Raw genomic sequence first — 23,565 nt, forward strand, 5'->3', positions numbered from 1 at the left:
GGTTTTCTATTAATAAATACATAATAAATACATAAATAAATGATATAGCAAGAGATAGAGTTATAACAATATGATGTTAATTCTTCTAGATAAGCCTGGTCCACCGGCCTCCGTTAAAATCAAACATATGTATGCAGATCGTGCAATGCTGTCTTGGGAGCCTCCTCTGGAAGATGGAGGTTCAGAAATTACTAATTACATTGTAGACAAGCGTGAAACAAGCAGACCAAACTGGGCCCAAGTCAGTGCCAATGTACCAATTACAAGCTGCACAGTGGAGAAACTAATAGAAGGACATGAATATCAGTTCCGCATATGTGCTGAAAACAAATACGGTGTTGGAGACCCTATCTTAACAGAACCAGCAATTGCTAAGAATCCATATGGTAAGGGCTTTGTGGGATAGCTTCATTAGTCAGTGATATTTTCTGCATACTTATGAACATGAACATAACTTTTTAATAACTCTTCACAGATGTACCTGGACCTTGTGATCCACCAGTAATTAGCAACGTAACAAAAGACTTTATGACTGTTAGCTGGAAACCACCAGCTAGTGACGGTGGATCTCCCATAACTGGTTATATACTTGAGAAGCGTGAAACTAAGGCTCTTAACTGGACAAAGGTAAACAGGAAGCCTGTTATTGAAAGAACCATTAAGGCTACTGGACTCCAAGAAGAAACGGAATATGAGTTCCGGGTGATAGCCCTGAATAAGGCTGGACCTGGCAAGCCTAGTGCACCATCTAAAGCCGTGTATGCTCGTGATCCTCAATGTAAGCTAAAAGTCTAAGGTATTTTCCATGGCTATTTCCAAATACTTTTATATAGCTTTGACTGTGGTAACTTTATGTTATTTTAATTCTCAGATCCTCCTGGCCCACCTGCTTTCCCAAAAGTAGTTGATACTACTCGTAATTCAATAAGCCTGTCATGGAGCAAACCAGCCTATGATGGAGGAAGTCCTATCATTGGTTATCTAGTAGAAGCAAAAAGAGCTGACACAGACAACTGGGTCAGATGCAACCTACCCAAGAACCTACAGTCAACACAATTTGTGGTAACAGGGCTGATGGAAGATACAGAGTACCAGTTCCGCGTTTATGCCGTCAATAAGATTGGATATAGCGATCCAAGTGATGTTCCTGACAAACACACTCCCAAAGACATTTTAAGTATGTTCACTGAAAACAAATTACCTTTTGCTTTAATTTATGGGATGTGTTCCAAAGACACAGTTTGCCACAGATTACAGAAGCAGATCAGTTTGGAACATGTTATTTCTCAAAAAATGCAGGCCAAAAGTAGCCAATTTGAAAGAGAGCAGGGCAGTTAGGAGCTCAGGAGAAATTCATTGGTGTCTGCTTTTTTCATTTGTATGCTAGATATTCTCTGCCTCCTCTTTGGGGTTTTCAAGATTATTTTTTTTCTTTCTCTAATACCATTCTTAAAACTTTCAGTCTTCTTCATGTCTTCTAAATAATTTGAAGCCAAGATTACTATTTTAAGCATCTGTGTGGCACACTATTTAATTGTATGATACTAACTTCTCGAGAACCATGCTGGCTTCTCTATGGATTTTGCTGCACGTACCAAAGCATTGCCTCATATAGTTGTCTTAGTTCAAGAGTATAATACAGGAGGGCTTGAACCTTCTTTGAATTCTAGAAGAACTAGGAGACATCTTCATATAATAAGTAATGCAAATGGTGGAAAAGACAGAAAGGAAGTGGTATCAATGAGGGAAAAAACAAAAAAAAAGAAAAGAAAAGGGGAGGGGGATAAAGAAAGCCAGGTTTACAAATGGTCTTGAAGCAGGAGCCAGGACGCTAATTTATTAGCATTGTCACAGGCTTGTGAACAAGTTGGTTAATCTAGTGAATTGCCAGTAAAGAGGGACTTATTGTCACAGTAATTTTAGTGATACTCAAAGATGATGTTTTATGTGCTTGTTCCTCTGTTAAACACACAGTTCCTCCTGAAGGAGAACTTGATGCAGAACTAAGGAAAGTCCTTGTGTTGCGTGCTGGAGTGACAATGAGACTGTATGTGCCAGTAAGAGGACGTCCACCTCCAAAGATTACATGGTCTAAAGTAGGTGCAAACCTTAGAGATAGACAAGGATTAGACATCAAGTCAACTGATTTTGATACCTTCCTGCGTTGTGAAAATGTAAACAAATATGATGCTGGAAAATACGTCCTCAGTCTGGAGAACAGCTGTGGCCAAAAATCATACACCATTGTTGTAAAAGTACTTGGTAAGTGTCGGGGACTTCCCCATTGAAATATGTTTGTTAACTTTTAACTTTTTGTATTTTGTTTACTAAATCAAATATGGGGTGGCTGTGTTTACCTAGATACTCCAGGCCCTCCGATTAACCTGATTGTAAAGGAAGCATCTAAGGATTCTGCTTTCATTACATGGGAACCTCCGCTTATAGATGGTGGCAGTCCAATCACAAATTACGTTGTTGAAAAACGTGATGCAGAAAGAAAGTCATGGTCCACAGTAACAACAGAATGTCCAAAGACAAGCTACAGGATAAGTAACTTAGAAGAAGGCAAATCTTACTTCTTCAGGGTTTTTGCTGAAAATGAATATGGTATTGGTGACCCCTGTGAAACTCGTGATGCTGTTAAGGCTTCCGGTAAGAAAACTTAGTCCATTTCACCTATTTTTTCACCTACTCAAATAATTTTTGTTTTCATCTTGAATCGACACTTACTGTGTTTGTCTTTGTTCTAGAAACACCTGGGCCAGTTGTAGATTTAAAAGCCTCTGCTGTGACAAAATCATCATGCAGTTTAGTATGGAAAAAACCTATCAGTGATGGTGGAAGCCGCATCTTTGCATATGTTGTTGAGGTTCTGATTGGTGAAGATAAATGGCAGGAAGTCATGCGAGCAAAGAACCTCCATTTTTCAATGAGAGACCTAAAAGAAGGCCAAGAATACACTTTCAGAGTGAGAGCTCAGAATGATGCTGGGTGTGGAACACCCACAGAACTCACAATTGTGGCAAGAGATGATGTTGGTAAGAAGCAACTTAAGATTATTAATTCAGTATTTACTTACCCAAACTACGTTTATTTTGTGCTTACTGTCATTACTATGCAAACATACAAATCAGATTCCTTTAAAACAGTGCCTTAATTTTATCACAGATTTTATTCATATTTGAATAATTGATTTATTTTATTTTACAGTGGCACCTGATCTTGATTTAAGAGATCTACCTGATTTATGCTACTTAGCTAAAGAGGGTAGCAATTTCCGTCTTAAAATCCCAATTAAAGGCAAGCCTGTCCCAACTGTAACTTGGAAGAAGGATGAAGATCAGGCACTTACCGAGAGTGGAAGAGTTGCATTTGAATCTACAGCGGTTAACACCACACTTATAGTACATGACTGCCAGAAAGCTGATGCTGGAAAATACACAATAACTCTGAAGAATGTTGTTGGCAGCAGGGAAGGCACTATTTCTGTGAAAGTTGTTGGCAAACCTGGCATACCAACAGGTCCAGTGAGATTTGAAGAAGTCACAGCCGATGCCATAACCTTGAAGTGGGGCCCTCCAAAAGATGATGGCGGTTCAGAAATTACTAACTATGTCCTAGAGAAGAGAGATAATGTAAACAATAAGTGGGTGACTTGTGCTTCTGCAGTCCAGAAAACCACGTTTAGAGTTACAAGACTTCATGAAGGAAATGAATATACATTCAGGATCAGAGCTGAAAATAAATATGGAGTAGGTGAAGGTCTTAAATCTGAGCCTGTCATTGCAAAACATCCATTTGGTAGGTATTAATTATCATTTTCAAAAGTGAAAAAACAAGCTTTAATGTTGGCATTTACTTATGACATTACTGCTTTTTTTTCTTCACATTATTTAGATGTGCCAGATGCTCCTCCACCTCCCAAAATTGTTGATGTTCGTCATGAATCTGTAGCTTTAACTTGGACTGATCCCAAAAGAACTGGAGGCTCACCAATTACAGGTATGATCCCAAAGCCTCCCTAGTAATTCAGTTCTTAATAGTTCTCTATGTTGAAGGGTAAGATAAACCAATCAGGTGTTAATGCTTTAAATTGAACAATTGTTTTTTTCTGTTTTATATCCTATTCTTTCTCTAAGATTGTTGTATAAAAAATTAACTTAAAATTAGGGAAAGGACTAACTGAGAACAATATTTTTTTTCACAGAGCCAAAATATCTAAAGAAAGAAAGAAAGAAAACCACAACGCCGTACCACACATTGCAGGCCTATAAAACTAACAATTTACATTTACATGCTGGGGGGAAACTTCAACCCACCACAACAAACATCTCGTTGCAATTACAAATGTTTTTAATGTGTGTTCACATCCATTTCTTAATCTCTTTTCCAGCATTCTGCTTGCACAATGCCTGTGTGGCATGCCATAGAGGAAGTATGATGTTTCACAATGTTAAGAGAAATTAAGATTTCTAGGAAACTTGTCATATTTTCACCTCAACATTTATTTTCTAGGTTACCACATTGAAGTCAAAGAAAGAAATAGTCTTCTGTGGAAGAGAGCAAATAAAACACCACTAAGAATGAAAGATTTCAGAGTGACAGGGTTAACTGAAGGTCTAGAGTATGAATTCAGAGTAATGGCAATCAATATGGCTGGAGTTGGTAAACCAAGTCTGCCATCTGAACCAGTTGTGGCACTCGATCCTATTGGTAAGCCATCACAACAATAAAAAGGAAAAATCTGAAATTTCAAATTACTTGTATTTGACCACTCTATATTATTCCTTGTTCTAGATCCCCCTGGGAAACCTGAAGTTATCAATGTAACTAGGAGCTCAGTAACACTCATTTGGACAGAACCAAAATATGATGGTGGACATAAGTTAACTGGCTATATTATTGAAAAGCGTGATTTACCTTCAAAGACCTGGACCAAAGCTAATCATGTTAATGTTACAGACTGTGCATTTACTGTAACTGACCTTATTGAAGGCTCCAAATATGAATTCAGAATTAGAGCAAAGAACACTGCTGGAGCCATCAGCCCTCCATCTGAATCCACAGGAACCATAATATGCAAGGATGAGTATGGTACGTAGATGGCATTTTAAAACGTAGAATTTTATTTGAATAATTAATACCAAATCCTCCTCTTTTTTTTTTCCCCCCCCTTCCCCCTATGTCCTCATTTTAACAATTGTGGGGGGTGTGTTTGTCTCTTTTTTTTTCAACAGAGGCACCAACCATTGTTATGGATCCTACTTTGAAGGAAGGTTTAACAGTAAAAGCCGGAGAAAACATTACAGTGTCTGCTATTAGTATTCGTGGCAAACCACCTCCAACTTCAGCATGGTCAAAGGCTGGAAAAGATTTTAGACCTTCAGAGCTTGTGCACATTGAAACCACACCAACCTCTTCTACTCTAACTGTAAAATATGCTGCCAGAAAAGACTCTGGAGAATACACAATCACAGCAACCAATCCTTTTGGCACTAAGCAGGAGACTGTGCATGTGAAAGTTTTAGATGTTCCAGGACCTCCAGGGCCTATTGAGATCAGCAATGTGTCAGCAGAAAAAGCAACTCTTACATGGTCCCCTCCTGCAGAAGATGGTGGATCACCAGTCAAATCATATGTTCTTGAAAAGAGAGAAACTAGCCGATTGCTCTGGACATTGGTTGCTGAAAATATTGAGAGCTGTAGACATGTTGTTAGTAAGCTCATTCAAGGAAATGAATATGTTTTCCGTGTCTCAGCAGTGAATCAATATGGCAAGGGTGAACCAGTACAGTCAGAACCAGTCAAAATGGTGGATAGATTTGGTATGTAGAACAAGTTAAGAGATACCAGCATATTTTTATCAATTTCTGAAGACTTTATTTTTCTTTTGACTTTACTTTTTTCCCCCCCTTACAGGTCCCCCAGGCCCTCCTGGAAAACCAGAAGTCACAAATGTGACTAAAAATACTGTCACAGTTACCTGGAAAAGGCCAACAGATGATGGTGGAAGTGAAATCACAGGTTACCATGTGGAGCGAAGAGAAAAGAAAGGTTTAAGATGGGTCAGAGCAACAAAGAAACCTGTTGCAGATCTTAGATGCAAAGTAACTGGTCTCCTGGAAGGAAATGAATATGAATTCCGTGTCAGTGCAGAAAACAGAGCAGGAGTTGGACCACCAAGTGATGCTTCAAATTCTGTCATGTGCAAGGATGTTGCATGTTAGTATCATGCCTTTTCTTTTTTAGGGGTGGGGGAGATGGGGTGGGAGCACTTTCAGGCAGCATAAAATTGGCTTCCTCTGTAATGTAATGTTTTATCTTTTCCACACTTTTCAGACCCACCAGGTCCACCTTCAAATCCAAGAGTGACTGATACTACAAAGACAAGTGCATCTTTAGCCTGGGGCAAGCCTCATTATGATGGTGGTCTTGACATCACTGGCTATATAGTAGAACATCAAAAGGAAGGAGAAGAAGAATGGGTAAAAGACACGACAGGGACTGCTTTAAGAATCACTCAGTTTGTTGTTGCTCATCTGCAAACAGGAGCCAAATACAATTTCAGAATCTCTGCCATGAATGCTGCAGGTGTTGGTGAACCAGCAATAATTCCAAGTGTGGAAATCAAAGACCGGGAAGAGATTCCTGACTTTGAATTAGATGCTGAACTAAGAAGAACACTTGTTGTTAGAGCTGGACTCACAATTCGAATTTTTGTGCCAATTAAAGGACGTCCAACTCCACAAGTTACATGGACAAAAGACGATGTTTCACTCAAAGGACGTGCCAGTATTGAAAATACAGACTCTTTCACACTCCTGATTGTCACAGAGTGCACCAGATATGATGCAGGAAAGTATGTAATGACTCTTGAAAATGCTGCTGGTAAGAAGACTGGCTTTGTAAATGTAAAAGTCTTGGATACACCAGGTCCACCAATAAACCTTAAGCCTAGAGAGATAACTAAAGACAGCATCACCCTCCAATGGGATATGCCTCTGATAGATGGCGGTTCACGTATAACAAATTACATTGTTGAGAAACGCGAATCAACTCGGAAAGCATATTCAACAGTCACAACCAACTGCCAGAAGTGTTCTTTCAGAGTTTCTAATTTGGCTGAGGGATGTGAATACTATTTCAGAGTGCTGGCTGAAAATGAGTATGGTATTGGTGAACCAGCTGAAACTACAGAACCAGTAAGAGCTTCTGAGGCACCATCCCCACCTGAGAGCCTTAATATTATGGATGTAACAAGGAACTCAGTTAGCCTGGCTTGGCCAAAACCAGAACATGATGGTGGCAGCAAGATCACTGGGTATGTAATTGAAGCACAGAGAAAAGGAACCAACCAGTGGGCCCACATCACCACTGTAAAAACACTGGACTGTGTAGTAAAGAATCTAACTGAAAATGAAGAGTATACATTCCAGGTTATGGCAGTTAACAGTGCTGGAAGAAGTGCCCCAAGAGAAAGCAGGCCTGTTATTATTAAGGAGCAAACGATGTTACCAGAGTTTGACCTCCGTGGTATCTACCAGAAAACAGTCATTGCCAAAGCTGGTGACAATATCAAGATAGAAATCCCTGTGCTTGGTCGTCCAAGGCCTACTGTGACTTGGAAGAAAGAAGAACAGATACTTAAGCAAACACAAAGGGTAAATTATGAAAATACTGCAACTGCAACCATACTGACCATCAATGAATGTACTAGAAGTGATAGTGGTCAATACCCAGTGTCAGCTAAAAATATTGTTGGAGAAGTTAGTGAAGTAATCACAGTGCAGGTTCATGACATACCTGGACCTCCTACTGGACCAATCAAATTTGATGAAATTTCATGTGACTCCCTAACATTCTCATGGGAACCTCCTCTGAATGATGGTGGTGTACCAATAAGTAACTACGTTGTAGAAATGCGTCAAACTGACAGTACCACATGGACTGAATTGGCAACCACAGTGATACGTACTACATTTAAAGCCACCCGTCTTACTACTGGAGTTGAGTACCAGTTCCGTGTTAAAGCTCAGAACAGATATGGAGTTGGTCCAGCCATTACTTCAGAGTCTGTAGTAGCAAACTACCCATTTAAGGTACCTGGGCCTCCTGGCACTCCTCAGGTGATTGCAGTCACCAAAGAAACCATGACCATTAGTTGGCATGAGCCAGTAACTGATGGTGGAAGCCCAATTCTGGGATATCATGTTGAAAGAAAAGAACGAAATAGCATTCTTTGGCAGACTGTAAGTAAAATGATGGTATCTGGCAATATCTTTAAATCAACTGGACTCACCGATGGCATTGCATATGAATTCCGTGTTATAGCAGAAAATCTGGCTGGCAAGAGTAAGCCAAGCAAGCCCTCTGAGCCTGTGTTTGCTCTAGACCCAATAGATCCACCTGGTAAGCCAATACCTCTGAACATTACACGACATGCAGTTACACTGAAGTGGACTAAACCAGAATATAATGGAGGCTTTAAGATAACTGGATACACTGTTGAAAAAAGAGACCTTCCAAATGGCCGTTGGCTGAAGGCTAATTTCAGCAATATACTAGAGACTGAATTCACTGTAAGTGGGCTAACCGAAGATGCTGCCTATGAATTCCGTGTGATTGCTAGGAATGCTGGTGGAGCTGTTAGTCAGCCCTCTGAGCCATCAGATGCAATAACTTGTAGAGATGACATTGAAGCACCAAGGATAAAGGTGGATGCTAAATACAAAGACACCATAGTGCTGAAAGCAGGTGAAGTTTTCAGACTCGAGGCTGATGTTTCAGGTCGCCCTCCACCAACTATGATGTGGACAAAAGGAGAAAAAGAACTTGAAGACACAGCAAAATTAGAAATAAAAATAGCAGATTTCTCTACTGTTCTTATCAATAAAGATTCCTCAAGAAGAGATGGAGGTGCCTATACACTTACTGCAACAAATCCTGGTGGCTTTGCCAAGCATATCTTCAATGTTAAAGTTCTTGATAGGCCTGGTCCCCCAGAAGGACCTTTACTTGTGTCTGATGTCACCGCAGAAAAATGTGTGCTATCATGGTTACCGCCACTTGACGATGGGGGAGCAAAAATTGACCATTATGTGGTTGAGAAACGTGAAACCAGCAGATTGGCATGGACAGCTGTAGCCACAGAAGTTCCATTAACTAAACTGAAGGTTACTAAGCTGCTGAAGGGCAATGAGTATGTGTTCCGTGTTATGGCTGTTAACAAATATGGAGTTGGTGAGCCTCTGGAATCAGAGCCCATTCTTGCAGTAAATCCATATGTGCCACCTGATCCACCTAAAATGCCTGAAGTTACAGCAATTACAAAAGATTCAATGGTTGTCTGTTGGGGGCATCCTGATTCTGATGGTGGGAGCCCAATAACTAACTATATTGTGGAACGTCGAGACAGGGCTGGTCTGCGGTGGGTGAAATGTAACAAAAGAGTTGTTACTGACTTACGTTATAAAGTGTCTGGACTGACAGAAGGCCATGAATATGAATACAGAGTCATGGCTGAAAATGCTGCTGGAGTCAGTGAACCAAGCCCAACTAGTCCATTCTATAAAGCTTGTGATACTGTATTTAAGCCTGGTCCCCCAGGTAATCCTCGTGTTTTGGATAGCAGCAAGTCTTCAATTACAATAGCATGGAACAAACCAATATATGATGGTGGTTCAGAGATCACAGGTTACATGGTTGAGATTGCACTACCTGAAGAAGATGAATGGAAGATTGTAACTCCACAAGCAGGTCTAAAGGCTACCTCTTTTACCATAACTGACCTGAAAGAAAATCAAGAGTATAAAATACGCATATATGCTATGAACTCTGAAGGACTTGGAGAACCTGCTCTTGTTCCTGGGACTCCAAAAGCTGAAGAAAGAATGCTACCTCCAGAGATTGAACTTGATGCAGAACTACGTAAAGTTGTCACTATTAGAGCCTGCTGTACTCTCAGGCTCTTCGTCCCAATTAAAGGAAGACCAGCACCTGAAGTAAAATGGACAAGAGAACATGGGGAATCTTTGGATAGAGCAAGCATTGAATCAACAAGCTCTTACACTCTACTTATTGTTGAAAACGTAAATAGATTTGATAGTGGCAAATATATACTGACAGTTGAAAACAGTTCAGGTAGTAAGTCAGCATTTGTGAATGTCAGAGTTCTTGATACCCCAGGGGCACCTCAAGATTTGAAAATAAAAGAAGTTACAAAATCATCAGTTACACTCACATGGGAGCCTCCTCTCCTAGATGGTGGCTCAAAAATAAAAAATTACATTGTTGAAAAGCGTGAATCAACAAGAAAAGCTTATTCAACTGTTAATGCCAATTGCCACAAGACTAGCTGCAAAGTTGATTCACTGCAAGAAGGTTGCAACTACTATTTCAGAGTTCTAGCTGAAAATGAGTATGGAATAGGCCTTCCAGTTGAAACTTCAGAATCCATAAAAGTTTCAGAAAGACCACTTCCACCAGGGAAAATAACTTTGTTGGATGTGACAAGAAATAGTGTATCCTTATCCTGGGAAAAACCTGAGCATGATGGTGGCAGCAGAATTCTGGGCTACATTGTAGAAATGCAAAGCAAAGGCAGTGAAAAGTGGTCAACTTGTGCTACAGTAAAAGTTACAGAAGCCACTATCACAGGATTGATCCAAGGTGAAGAATACAACTTCCGTGTTTCAGCTCAGAATGAGAAAGGTATAAGTGATCCTCGGCAGCTAGGTATACCAGTAGTTGCAAAAGATCTTGTGATTCCACCAGCTTTCAAACTACTTTTTACCACTTTCAGTGTTCTAGCAGGAGAAGACTTAAAGGTTGACGTTCCTTTTGTTGGACGACCCAAACCTGCAGTGCTTTGGCATAAAGATGATGTGTCATTGAAGCAGACTACAAGAGTAAATGCAGAAAGTTCAGAAAATAACACAGTGTTAACAATAAAAGAAGCATGCAGAGAAGATGTGGGAACATATTTAGTTAAACTTACAAACTCTGCAGGTGAAGCAACTGAGACCCTTAATATTGTTGTCCTTGACAAACCAGGACCTCCAACTGGACCAGTAAAAGTAGATGAAGTAACAGCAGATAGTATTACAATTTCCTGGGAACCACCCAAGTATGATGGTGGTAGCTCCATCAATAATTACATTGTAGAAAAAAGAGATACTTCTACCACTACTTGGCAGATTGTGTCAGCTACCGTTGCAAGAACAACTATAAAAGCATGTCGATTAAAGACTGGCTGTGAATATCAGTTCAGAATTGCAGCTGAGAACAGATATGGGAAGAGTACTTATCTCACTTCAGAGGCAATCATAGCCCAATATCCATACAAAGTTCCCGGTCCCCCTGGAACACCTTTTGTAACAAATGTCTCAAAAGACAGCATGGTGGTACAGTGGAATGAACCAGTCAATGATGGTGGTAGCAAGATCATTGGCTATCACTTGGAGCGCAAAGAAAGAAACAGCATTCTGTGGACCAAACTGAATAAAACACCTATTCCAGATACCAAATTTAAAACAGTTGGCCTTGAAGAAGGTCTTGAATATGAGTTCAGGGTTTATGCAGAAAACATAGTTGGCATTGGAAAAGCAAGCAAAGCATCTGAATGCTATACTGCACATGACCCATGTGACCCTCCAGGCCGTCCAGAACCTATAATAGTTACAAGAAGCTCAGTAACACTTCAGTGGAAGAAACCTGTGTATGATGGTGGAAGTAAGATCACTGGCTACATTGTTGAAAAGAAGGAGCTACCTGATGGTCGCTGGATGAAAGCAAGCTTTACAAATGTTATTGATACCCAATTTGAAGTAACTGGTCTAGTTGAAAACCAGAGGTATGAGTTCCGTGTCATAGCACGAAATGCTGCAGGTATTTTCAGTGAACCATCTGAGAGCTCAGGGGCAATTACAGCAAGGGATGAAGTTGAACCACCTCATATAAGTATGGATCCAAAATACAAAGACACTATCGTAGTGCATGCTGGTGAGTCATTCAAGCTTGATGCTGATGTTCACGGCAAACCAATACCTTCAATTCAGTGGTTAAAAGGTGATCAAGAGCTGACAAGTACTGCTCGTATGGAAATAAGAAGCACCGATTTTGCTACAAGCCTAAGTGTGAAGGAAGCCATTAGAGTTGACAGTGGTCAGTATGTACTGTTGGCAAAGAATGTTGCTGGTGAAAAGAAAGTTCCTGTTAATGTCAAAGTACTCGATAGACCTGGACCACCAGAAGGTCCTGTTGAAATCACAGGCATTACTGCTGAAAAATGTGTGCTGTCATGGAAACCTCCACTACAAGATGGTGGTAGTGAGATTTCACACTACGTTGTAGAAAAAAGGGAAACAAGTCGCTTGGTGTGGACTGTCGTTGATTCAAATGTTCAAACCCTAAACTGCAAAGTTACAAAACTTTTAGAAGGAAATGAATATGTTTTCCGCATCATGGCAGTAAATAAATACGGCGTTGGTGAACCTCTTGAGTCAGAACCAATACTCGCAAAGAACCCATTTGGAGTTCCTTTTCCACCGAAGGCACCAGAAGTCACAGCCATTACAAAGGATTCTATGATAGTTGTATGGGAAAGGCCAGCTTCAGATGGTGGCAGTGAAATCCTAGGCTATGTACTTGAAAAACGAGATAAGGAAGGTATTCGCTGGACAAGGTGTAACAAACGCCTGATAAGTGAACTTAGATACAGAGTGACTGGGCTTCTAGAAAATCATGATTACGAGTACAGAGTTTCAGCTGAAAATGCTGCTGGTCTTAGCGAACCAAGCCCACCTTCCACTTACTACAAAGCATGTGATCCTATCTACAAGCCAGGCCCACCCAATAATCCTAAAGTTGTGGATGTTACAAGATCTTCAGTTTTCCTTTCGTGGGGTAAACCTATCTATGATGGTGGTGCTGAAATTCAGGGATACATTGTGGAAAAGTGTGATGTAAGTGACGGTGAATGGGCAATTTGTACCCCTCCAACTGGAATTAAGAACACTCACATGGAAGTAGAAAAATTAGTGGAAAAACATGAATACAAGTTCCGCATATGTGCAGTTAATAAAGCGGGAGTTGGAGAACATGCAGATGTTCCTGGTTCTGTTGTTGTGGAAGAAAAGATGGAGGCACCAGACCTTGACCTTGACATGGAATTAAGGAAGATTGTAAATGTGAGGGCAGGAGGTTCCTTAAGACTGTTTGTTCCTATCAGAGGTCGTCCAACACCTGAAGTAAAATGGGGTAAAACAGATGGTGAGATCAGAGAAGCAGCTATTATTGAAACCACTAGCAGCTTTACTTCTCTTGTTCTAGACAATGTTAACAGATTTGATACTGGAAAGTATACTCTGACGTTAGAAAACAGCAGCGGAACAAAGTCTGCCTTTGTCAGTGTAAGAGTACTGGATACTCCAAGTGCACCTGTTAATTTAAAAATCAGGGAGATCACTAAAGATTCAGTTTCACTTTCATGGGAGCCTCCTCTCTTGGATGGTGGAGCAAAAATTAAGAACTACATCATTGAAAAGCGTGAAGCAACAAGAAAGGCATATGCAGCTGTTGTAACAAACTGCCACAAGACTTCGTGGAAAGTAGATCAACTTCAGGAGGGCTGTTACTACTTCTTCAGAATCTCTGCTGAGAATGAATATGGAATCGGCCTCCCTGCAGAAACTAGTGACCCAGTTAAAGTTGCTGAAGTTCCACAGCCTCCTGGGAAAATAACAGTGGATGATGTCACAAGAAACAGTGTCTCACTAAGCTGGGCAAAACCTGAACATGATGGTGGCAGCAAAATCATACAATACATTGTAGAAATGCAAGTAAAGGGTAGTGAGAAGTGGTCAGAGTGTGCTCGTGTAAAAACACTAGAAGCAGTTATTACTAACCTAACTCAAGGGGAAGAATATCTTTTTAGAGTAATGGCTGTAAATGAAAAGGGTAAGAGTGATCCTAGAGCACTTGCTGTTCCAATAGTTGCGAAAGACCTGGTGATTGAACCTGATGTAAGACCTGCTTTTCATAGTTATAGTATCCAAGTGGGACAAGATCTGAAAGTAGAAGTACCAATTGCAGGTCGACCTAAGCCAACTGTTACTTGGGTAAAAGATGGACAGCCATTAAGACAGACAACAAGAGTCAATGTTAGTGATTCAGCTGATCTCACTGTATTGAATATTAAAGAAACTAACAAAGAGGACAGTGGCACTTATGAAATCACTGTGGCTAATGTTGTTGGGCAAAAGTCTGCCTCTGTTGAAATCATAACTCTAGACAAACCTGACCCTCCACTAGGACCTGTGAAGTTTGATGAAATAAGTGCAGAAAGTATTACTTTATCATGGAATCCCCCAGCGTACACAGGTGGCTGCCAAATCACCAACTATATTGTTCACAAGAGAGATACAACCACCACTGTATGGGAAACAGTTTCAGCTACTGTTGCAAGAACTACATTGAAGGTGACTAAACTGAAAACTGGTTCTGAATACCAATTCAGAATATTTGCTGAGAACAGGTATGGGCAGAGCTTTGGACTGGATTCTGCACCAGTTGTAGCACAGTACCCCTACAAGGAACCAGGACCTCCTGGCACACCATTTGTGACAACAGTTACAAAAGATTCCATGGTTGTACAGTGGCATGAACCAATAAATGATGGCGGCAGTAGAGTGTTGGGCTACCATCTTGAGAGAAAGGAGAAAAATAGCATTTTATGGACTAAAGTGAATAAGACTATCATTCAGGACACAAGTTTTAAAACAACTAACCTTGAAGAAGGAATCGAATATGAGTTCCGAGTTTCTGCAGAAAATATTGTTGGTGTAGGCAAAACAAGTAAAGTTTCTGAATGTTATGTAGCTCGCGACCCATGTGATCCTCCAGGTCGCCCAGAAGCTATAATAATAAAAAGAAGCTCTATTACCCTACAGTGGACCAAACCAGAATATGATGGTGGAAGCAAGATCACTGGTTATATTGTAGAGAAACGTGACTTGCCAGATGGTCGCTGGATGAAAGCTAGCTTCACAAATGTCATTGAAACTCAGTTCACTGTAACAGGGCTTACTGAAGACCAAAGATACGAGTTTAGAGTAATTGCGAAGAATGCTGCAGGTGCAATAAGCAAACCTTCTGACAGTACAGGACCAATAACAGCAAGGGATGAAGTTGAACTTCCACGAATTTCAATGGATCCAAAGTACAAAGATACAGTTGTCATAAATGCTGGTGAAACATTCAGAATTGAGGCTGATGTTCATGGAAAACCACTACCAACCATTAAGTGGTACAAAGGAGATAAAGAGCTTGAGGGAAATGCCAGATATGAAATAAAGAACACAGATTTCAATGCATTAATAATTGTAAAAGATGCTATTAGAGTTGATGGTGGACAATACATTTTAGAAGCCTCTAATGTTGCAGGAACAAAGACAGCTCCAGTTAATGTAAAAGTCCTGGACAGGCCAGGACCTCCAGAGGGTCCAGTCCAAGTGACAGGAGTTACAGCTGAAAAATGTTCATTGGCATGGGCTCCTCCTCTTCATGATGGTGGCAGTGATATTTCTCATTACATTGTAGAGAAGAGAGAAACTAGTCGCCTAGCATGGACTGTTGTTGCTTCAGAGGTTTTACCTACAATGCTGAAAGTAACAAAACTCTTGGAAGGAAATGAGTATGTTTTCCGTATTATGGCAGTTAACAAATATGGAGTTGGTGAGCCATTAGAATCTGCACCAGTAATGATGAAAAATCCATTTACGGTTCCTGGACCACCAAAGGCTTTGGAAATTACTAACATCACAAAGGATTCTATGACAATCTGCTGGAGCCGGCCAGATAGTGATGGAGGTAGTGAAATCATAGGTTACATCGTAGAAAAGAGAGACCGAGAGGGCATCAGATGGATAAAATGCAATAAACGCCGAATTACAGATTTACGATTAAGAGTTACAGGATTATCAGAGGACCATGACTATGAATTCAGAGTCTCTGCTGAAAATGCTGCTGGAGTGGGTGAACCAAGTCAAGTTTCTCCCTACTTTAAAGCTTGTGACCCTATGTTCAAGCCTGGCCCACCTACAAATACCCATGTTGTGGATACCACCAAAAGTTCAGTTACACTTGCTTGGAGTAAACCTATTTATGATGGTGGCTGTGAAATTCAGGGATACCTTGTAGAAATCTGTAAAGCAGACGAAGATGAATGGTCACTTGTTACTCCACAGACAGGCATACGTGCTACTCGATTTGAAATCAAAAAGCTAACTGAACACCAAGAATATAAACTACGAGTGTGTGCCCTCAACAAGATTGGTGTAGGAGAGGCTGCATCAGTTCCTGGTACTATTAAACCAGAAGACAAACTTGAAGCCCCAGAACTTGATATTGACTCTGAGCTAAGGAAAGGGATAGTTGTTAGAGCTGGTGGGTCTGCCAGGATTCACATACCATTCAGGGGAAGACCAACACCTGACATCACATGGTCTCGAGAAGAAGGTGAATTCACAGAAAAAGTTCAGATTGATAAAGGCATAAATTACACACAACTTTCAATTGACAATTGTGATAGAAATGATGCTGGAAAGTACATTCTTAAGTTGGAGAACAGCAGTGGCTCTAAATCAGCATTTGTTACAGTGAAAGTCTTGGACACACCAGGACCACCACAAAACTTAGTGGTAAAGGATATAAAGAAGGATTCTGCTGTATTGTCTTGGGAACCACCTATCATCGATGGTGGTGCAAAGGTAAAGAACTATGTAATAGACAAGCGTGAGTCAACCAGGAAGGCATTTGCAAATGTAAGTGCTACGTGTGGCAAGACAAGCTTCAAAGTTGAAAATCTTACAGAAGGAGCAATTTATTACTTCAGAGTGATGGCTGAAAATGAATTTGGAATTGGTGTTCCAGCTGAAACCAAGGACGCTGTCAAAGCCTCAGAGCCACCTCTGCCACCTGGCAAAGTAATACTAACTGATGTGACTCAGAGAAGTGCATCACTTTCATGGGAAAAACCTGACCATGATGGAGGTAGCAGAATTTTGGGATATATTGTTGAAATGTTGCCTAAAGGAACAGAAAAATGGAGTGTTGTGAGTGAGACCAAAACATGCAATGCAGTTGTGTCTGGTTTGAGTCAAGGGCAGGAGTATCAGTTCCGTGTGATTGCCTACAATGAAAAAGGCAAAAGTGATCCCAGAGCACTTGGAATTCCTGTGATAGCTAAAGACTTGACAATTCAGCCAAGTTTCAAACTGATGTTTAATACCTACAGTGTACAGGCTGGAGAAGATCTGAAGGTAGATGTACCATATATAGGTAGACCCAAACCTACTATCACATGGACAAAAGATGAGCAACCACTGAAACAGACAACCAGATTAAACATTGAGAATACATCAACATCAACTATCTTACATATTAAAGAAAGCAACAAGGAAGACTTTGGTAAATATACAGTAACAGCAACAAACACAGCAGGTACAGCAACAGAGCACCTGAGCATAATTGTACTGGAAAAGCCTGGACCACCACGTGGACCAGTCCGCTTTGATGAAGTTAGTGCAGACTTTGTTGTTTTATCATGGGATCCACCTGATTATACTGGTGGCTGTCAGATAAGCAACTATATAGTAGAAAAGCGTGACACAACCACTACCACATGGAGCATTGTGTCAGCAACTGTTGCAAGAACAACTATCAAAGCAGCAAAGCTTAAAACTGGTTCTGAATACCAGTTCAGGATTTCTGCTGAAAATAGATATGGGAAGAGTTCTCCCCTGGATTCTAAACCAGTTGTTGTGCAATACCCCTATAAGGTGCCTGGGCCACCCGGAACCCCATTTGTAACAGCATCATCGAAAGACCATATGATTGTACAATGGCATGAACCAGTTAATGATGGAGGAAGCAAAGTTCTTGGCTACCATCTTGAACGTAAAGATAAGAACAGCATTCTTTGGACAAAGCAGAACAAGTCTCTCATTACAGACACCAAATATAAAACAGATGGCCTTGAAGAAGGTCTTGAATATGAGTTCAGAGTTTCTGCTGAAAACATTGTTGGCATTGGCAAAGTCAGCAAAGTATCAGAACTGTATGTTGCTCGAGACCCTTGTGACCCACCTGGCCGCCCAGAGGCCATTGTTGTTACAAGAAATAATATCACGCTACAGTGGAAAAAACCAGAATATGATGGTGGAAGCAAAATAACTGGATATATTGTAGAAAAGAAAGAACTACCAGATGGTCGCTGGATGAAAGCCAGCTTTACAAATGTGTTGGAAACAGAATTTACAGTAAGTGGTCTTGTTGAAGACCAGCGATATGAATTTAGAGTGATTGCAAGAAATGCAGCAGGTTGCTTGAGTGAGCCATCTGAAAGTACAGGGCCCATTACTGCCAGAGATGAAATTGAAGCACCAGGGGCTTCACTGGATCCTAAATACAAAGATGTCATTGTTGTTCATGCTGGAGAAACCTTTGTTCTTGAAGCTGATATCCACGGCAAACCTATTCCTGACATTACATGGTCAAAAGATGGTAAAGAACTTGAAGAAGCAACTGCAAGAATGGAAATTAAATCTACCATTCAAAAAACAACTCTTACTGTCAAAGACTGTATAAGAGTAGATGGAGGTCACTACACTCTTAATCTTAAAAATGTTGGTGGCACAAAATCTATACCGATCACTGTAAAAGTGCTTGACAGGCCAGGACCTCCAGAAGGACCTTTGAAGGTTACAGGTGTCACTGCAGAAAAATGTTACTTGGCATGGTCTCCACCTTTACATGATGGTGGTTCTAATATCTCACATTATATCATTGAGAAGAGAGAGACAAGCAGGCTTTCATGGACACAAGTAGCAACAGATGTGCAGGCTCTTAACCACAAAGTAACCAGACTCCTTGCTGGCAATGAATACATTTTCCGTGTAATGGCAGTAAATAAATATGGAACTGGAGAACCCTTGGAATCTGAGCCAATTGTGGCTTGTAATCCATATAAACCCCCTGGTCCTCCTTCAACACCTGAAGTTTCAGCAATCACGAAAGATTCCATGATTGTAACATGGGGCCGCCCAGAAGACAATGGTGGAGCTGAAATTGAAGGTTACATACTTGAAAAACGAGACAAAGATGGTATCCGGTGGACCAAATGCAATAAGAAAAGGCTGATGGACTTGCGATTCAGAGTAACAGGTCTTACTGACGGGCATTTCTATGAATTTAGAGTTTCTGCTGAAAATGCTGCAGGGGTAGGGGAACCCAGTGAGCCATCAATTTTCTACCGTGCTTGTGACATGTTATATCCACCAGGTCCACCAAGCAATCCAAAGGTTACAGATACCTCCAGGTCATCAGTTTCTCTTGCCTGGAGTAAGCCCATTTATGATGGCGGTGCTCCAGTTAAAGGATATGTAGTAGAAGTAAAAGAAGCTGCTGCAGATGAATGGACTACTTGCACTCCACCAACAGGTCTACAAGCAAAACAGTTCACGGTAACAAAACTGAAAGAGAACCAAGAGTATAACTTCCGCATCTGTGCAATCAACTCAGAAGGAGTAGGAGAACCTGCTACTCTACCTGGTACAGTCATAGCAGCAGACAAAATTGAACCTCCTGAAATTGAACTTGATGCAGATCTCAGAAAAGTAGTCACTGTACGTGCTAGTAGCACATTACGCCTGTTTGTCACCATCAAAGGAAGACCAGAACCTGAAGTTAAATGGGAGAAAGCAGAAGGAACAATTAGTGAGCGAGCTCAGATCGAAGTCACCAGCTCCTATACAATGCTGGTCATTGACAATGTGAATAGGTTCGATAGTGGTAGATATAATCTTACTTTAGAGAACAACAGTGGCAAAAAATCAGCTTTCGTAAATGTTAGAGTGCTTGATACACCTAGTGCACCTATAAATCTGACAATCAGAGAAGTGAAGAAAGATTTTGTAACATTAGCCTGGGAACCACCACTTATTGATGGTGGATCTAAAATTACCAACTACATAGTTGAAAAGCGAGAATCCACAAGAAAGGCCTATGCCACAGTTACAAGTAACTGCACTAAGAATTCTTTCAAAATTACTCAACTACAAGAAGGATGCAGTTATTACTTCCGTGTTCTGGCTGTAAATGAATATGGAGCTGGCTTACCAGCTGAAACACCTGATCCAGTTAAGGTTTCTGAACCACCTGCTCCACCTGCAAAGGTTGTTCTTGTTGATGTGACTCGCAACTCTGCTTCAATTAAATGGGAAAAGCCAGAAAGTGATGGTGGCAGCAAAATTACTGGCTATATAGTAGAAATGCAAAGTAAAGGAAGTGTAAAATGGAGTGCATGTACCCAGGTGAAAACTTTAGAAACAACAATAACAGGCTTAATTATGGGAGAAGAGTACAGTTTCAGAGTGATTGCTGTTAATGAAAAAGGAAAAAGTGATCCAAGAGAACTTGGGGTCCCAGTCATTGCAAAAGATATTGAAATCCAGCCATCTGCTGAGCTCCTTTTCAACACATTCACTGTGAAAGCTGGAGATGATCTTAAGATTGAGGTGCCATTCAGAGGGCGACCTCTTCCAACCGTTACGTGGAAGAAGGATGGGAATCCCTTAAAAGAGACAACCAGGGTAAATGTTCAGACGTCAAAGACTTTAACTTCACTGACCATCAAGGAAGCTTCAAATGAAGATTTGGGACACTATGAATTACATCTTTCAAATACTGCTGGATCAACAACCGCCTCTCTAACTGTGGTTGTCCTTGACAGACCAGGACCACCAACTGATGTGCATATAGATGAAGTTAGTGCTGATAGTGTAACTCTTTCTTGGAAACCTCCAGCATATGATGGTGGGTGCCATATTAGCAATTACATTGTGGAGAAGCGAGAAACTACCACAACAACATGGGATGTAGTATCTGCAGCAGTTGCAAGAACATCAATCAAAATATCTCGACTCACCACTGGCTCTGAATATCAGTTCCGTATTTGTGCAGAAAACCGCTATGGGAAAAGCACTTACACCAATTCTCCTTCTGTTGTGGCAGAGTATCCATTTAAACCTCCAGGACCACCTGGAACTCCTCAAGTGGCACATGCAACTAAAGCCTTCATGATTGTAACTTGGCAGGTACCAGTTAATGATGGAGGCAGCAGAGTCCTAGGATATCACTTGGAGTGTAAAGAAAGAAGCAGCATTCTTTGGACAAAAGTTAACAAGAGCCTTATAACTGATACACAAATGAAAGTTACAGGTCTTGATGAAGGACTGCTGTATGAATATCGTGTGTATGCTGAAAATATTGCTGGAATAGGCAAATGCAGTAAATCATGTGAACCAGTTGCTGCAAGAGATCCATGTGATCCTCCTGGTCAGCCAGAAGTTACTAATATTACAAGAACATGCGTCTCACTGAAATGGACTAAACCAGAATATGACGGTGGAGCTAAAGTAACAGGATATATTATTGAACGCAGAGAGCTACCAGATGGACGTTGGCTAAAGTGTAATTTTACTAATGTGCAAGAAACATACTTTGATGTAGGTGGACTTACAGAAGACCAGAGATATGAATTCCATGTCATTGCAAAGAATGCTGCTGGACTCTTTAGTCAGCCATCTGAATCAACTGGACCTGTGACTGTCAAAGATGATGTAGAGGCTCCAAGAATTATGATGGATGCCAAATTCAGAGATGTTGTAGTCGTGAAAGCTGGAGAAGTCTTTAAGGTCAATGCTGATGTTGCAGGACGGCCAATACCAGTAATTTCATGGACAAAGGATGGCAAGGAGCTTGAAGGAAAAGCTAGAGTTGAAGTAGTCTCAACAGATCACACTACTGCAATAACCATTAAGGATTGTATCCGAGGTGATTCAGGACAATACGTACTAACACTGCAAAATGTTGCAGGAACAAAATCTCTGGCAGTTAATTGCAAAGTACTTGACAGACCTGGCCCACCTGCAGGCCCATTAGAAATAAATGGCCTTACTGCTGAAAAGTGCCATTTGTCATGGGGACCTCCTCAAGAAAATGGTGGTGCAGATATTGATTATTATATTGTAGAAAAACGGGAGACCAGCAGAATTGCATGGACAATTTGTGAAGGGGAGCTTAGAACAACATCCTGTAAAGTGACAAAACTACTGAAGGGTAATGAGTATATTTTCAGAGTAATGGGAGTTAACAAATATGGTGTTGGTGAGCCTCTAGAAAGTATTGCTGTCAAAGCCCTAGACCCATTTACAGTTCCAAGCCCTCCTACATCCTTAGAGATCACCAGTGTGAGCAAAGATTCAATAACTCTGTGCTGGGCAAGACCTGAGTCTGATGGAGGCAATGAGATCTCTGGCTATGTAATTGAAAGGCGTGAGAAAACTAGCCTAAGATGGATTCGTGTAAACAAAAAGCCAGTGTATGATTTAAGAGTGAAATCATCTGGTCTTCGTGAAGGATGTGAATATGAATTCCGAGTATATGCAGAAAACGCTGCTGGCCTCAGTCTACCAAGTGAAACCACACCACTGATTCGGGCAGAAGATCCAATCTTCTTGCCATCTCCCCCATCTAAGCCTAAGATCATGGATTCTACAAGGTCAAATATCACAATTGGGTGGACAAAGCCACTGTTTGATGGAGGTGCTCCAGTAACAGGATACACAGTTGAATACAAGAAAACTGATGAAACCGATTGGACAACTGCTATTCAGAACTTAAGAGGCACAGAGTACACCATAGGAGGATTAGTATCAGGTTCTGAGTACGTCTTTAGAGTAAAATCCATTAACAAAATGGGTGTAAGTGAACCAAGTGATGTCTCAGAACCTCAGGTAGCAAAAGAAAGAGAAGAAGAACCTGCCTTTGATATTGACAGTGAGATGCGGAAGACTTTAATTGTAAAGGCTGGTGGATCATTCACAATGACTGTTCCTTTCAGGGGCAAACCAGTTCCAAATGTAACATGGAACAAACCAGACACTGATCTTCGTACACGAGCAAGCATCGATACTTCAGATCATTGTACATCTCTTACTATTGAAAAAGCAACAAGAAACGATTCTGGAAAATACACATTAACACTGCAAAACATCCTGAACACTGCTACTTTAACTTTAATTGTCAAAGTTCTTGATACTCCTGGTCCACCATCTAATGTTGCAGCAAAAGATGTAACTAAAGAATCTGCTGTGTTAACTTGGGATGTTCCTGAAAATGATGGTGGGGCACCTGTGAAGAATTATGTTATTGAAAAACGAGAAGCTAGCAAAAAAGCGTGGGTCACTGTGACAAACAATTGTCATCGCCTGTCCTACAAAGTGACTGGATTGCAAGAAGGTGCCATTTACTACTTCCGAGTTTCTGGAGAAAATGAATATGGTGTTGGAGTACCTTCTGAGACCAAGGAAGGAACAAAAATAACAGGTGTGTTTTACTAAGAACAGTATTTGTTAGGATTTAAAAAATACATGCTTTTAAATGTTTACTTCAAAATAATATAAAAAGTATTAAATCTCTTTATACTAAGAAAAATAAATTGATTTG

At 40.7% G+C, this 23,565-nt stretch overlaps 1 protein-coding gene across 1 annotated transcript in view; it reads left to right on the forward strand.

The window, feature by feature from the left end:
* Positions 1-23,565, forward strand: part of TTN (titin) — a 242,619-nt gene that overhangs the window by 190,311 nt on the left and 28,743 nt on the right. The window contains exons 248-260 of the mRNA XM_054173069.1: positions 90-386; positions 476-778; positions 872-1,177; positions 1,975-2,262; positions 2,362-2,652; positions 2,751-3,038; positions 3,211-3,801; positions 3,898-4,002; positions 4,516-4,713; positions 4,798-5,094; positions 5,238-5,825; positions 5,920-6,222; positions 6,340-23,445. Of these exons, the coding sequence (XP_054029044.1) occupies positions 90-386; positions 476-778; positions 872-1,177; positions 1,975-2,262; positions 2,362-2,652; positions 2,751-3,038; positions 3,211-3,801; positions 3,898-4,002; positions 4,516-4,713; positions 4,798-5,094; positions 5,238-5,825; positions 5,920-6,222; positions 6,340-23,445 (20,961 nt within the window). The remainder of the gene's footprint in view (positions 1-89; positions 387-475; positions 779-871; positions 1,178-1,974; positions 2,263-2,361; positions 2,653-2,750; positions 3,039-3,210; positions 3,802-3,897; positions 4,003-4,515; positions 4,714-4,797; positions 5,095-5,237; positions 5,826-5,919; positions 6,223-6,339; positions 23,446-23,565) is intronic.

This window comes from Dryobates pubescens, chromosome 2 (genome assembly GCF_014839835.1).
Source record: "Dryobates pubescens isolate bDryPub1 chromosome 2, bDryPub1.pri, whole genome shotgun sequence".
Taxonomy (NCBI): domain Eukaryota; kingdom Metazoa; phylum Chordata; class Aves; order Piciformes; family Picidae; genus Dryobates; species Dryobates pubescens.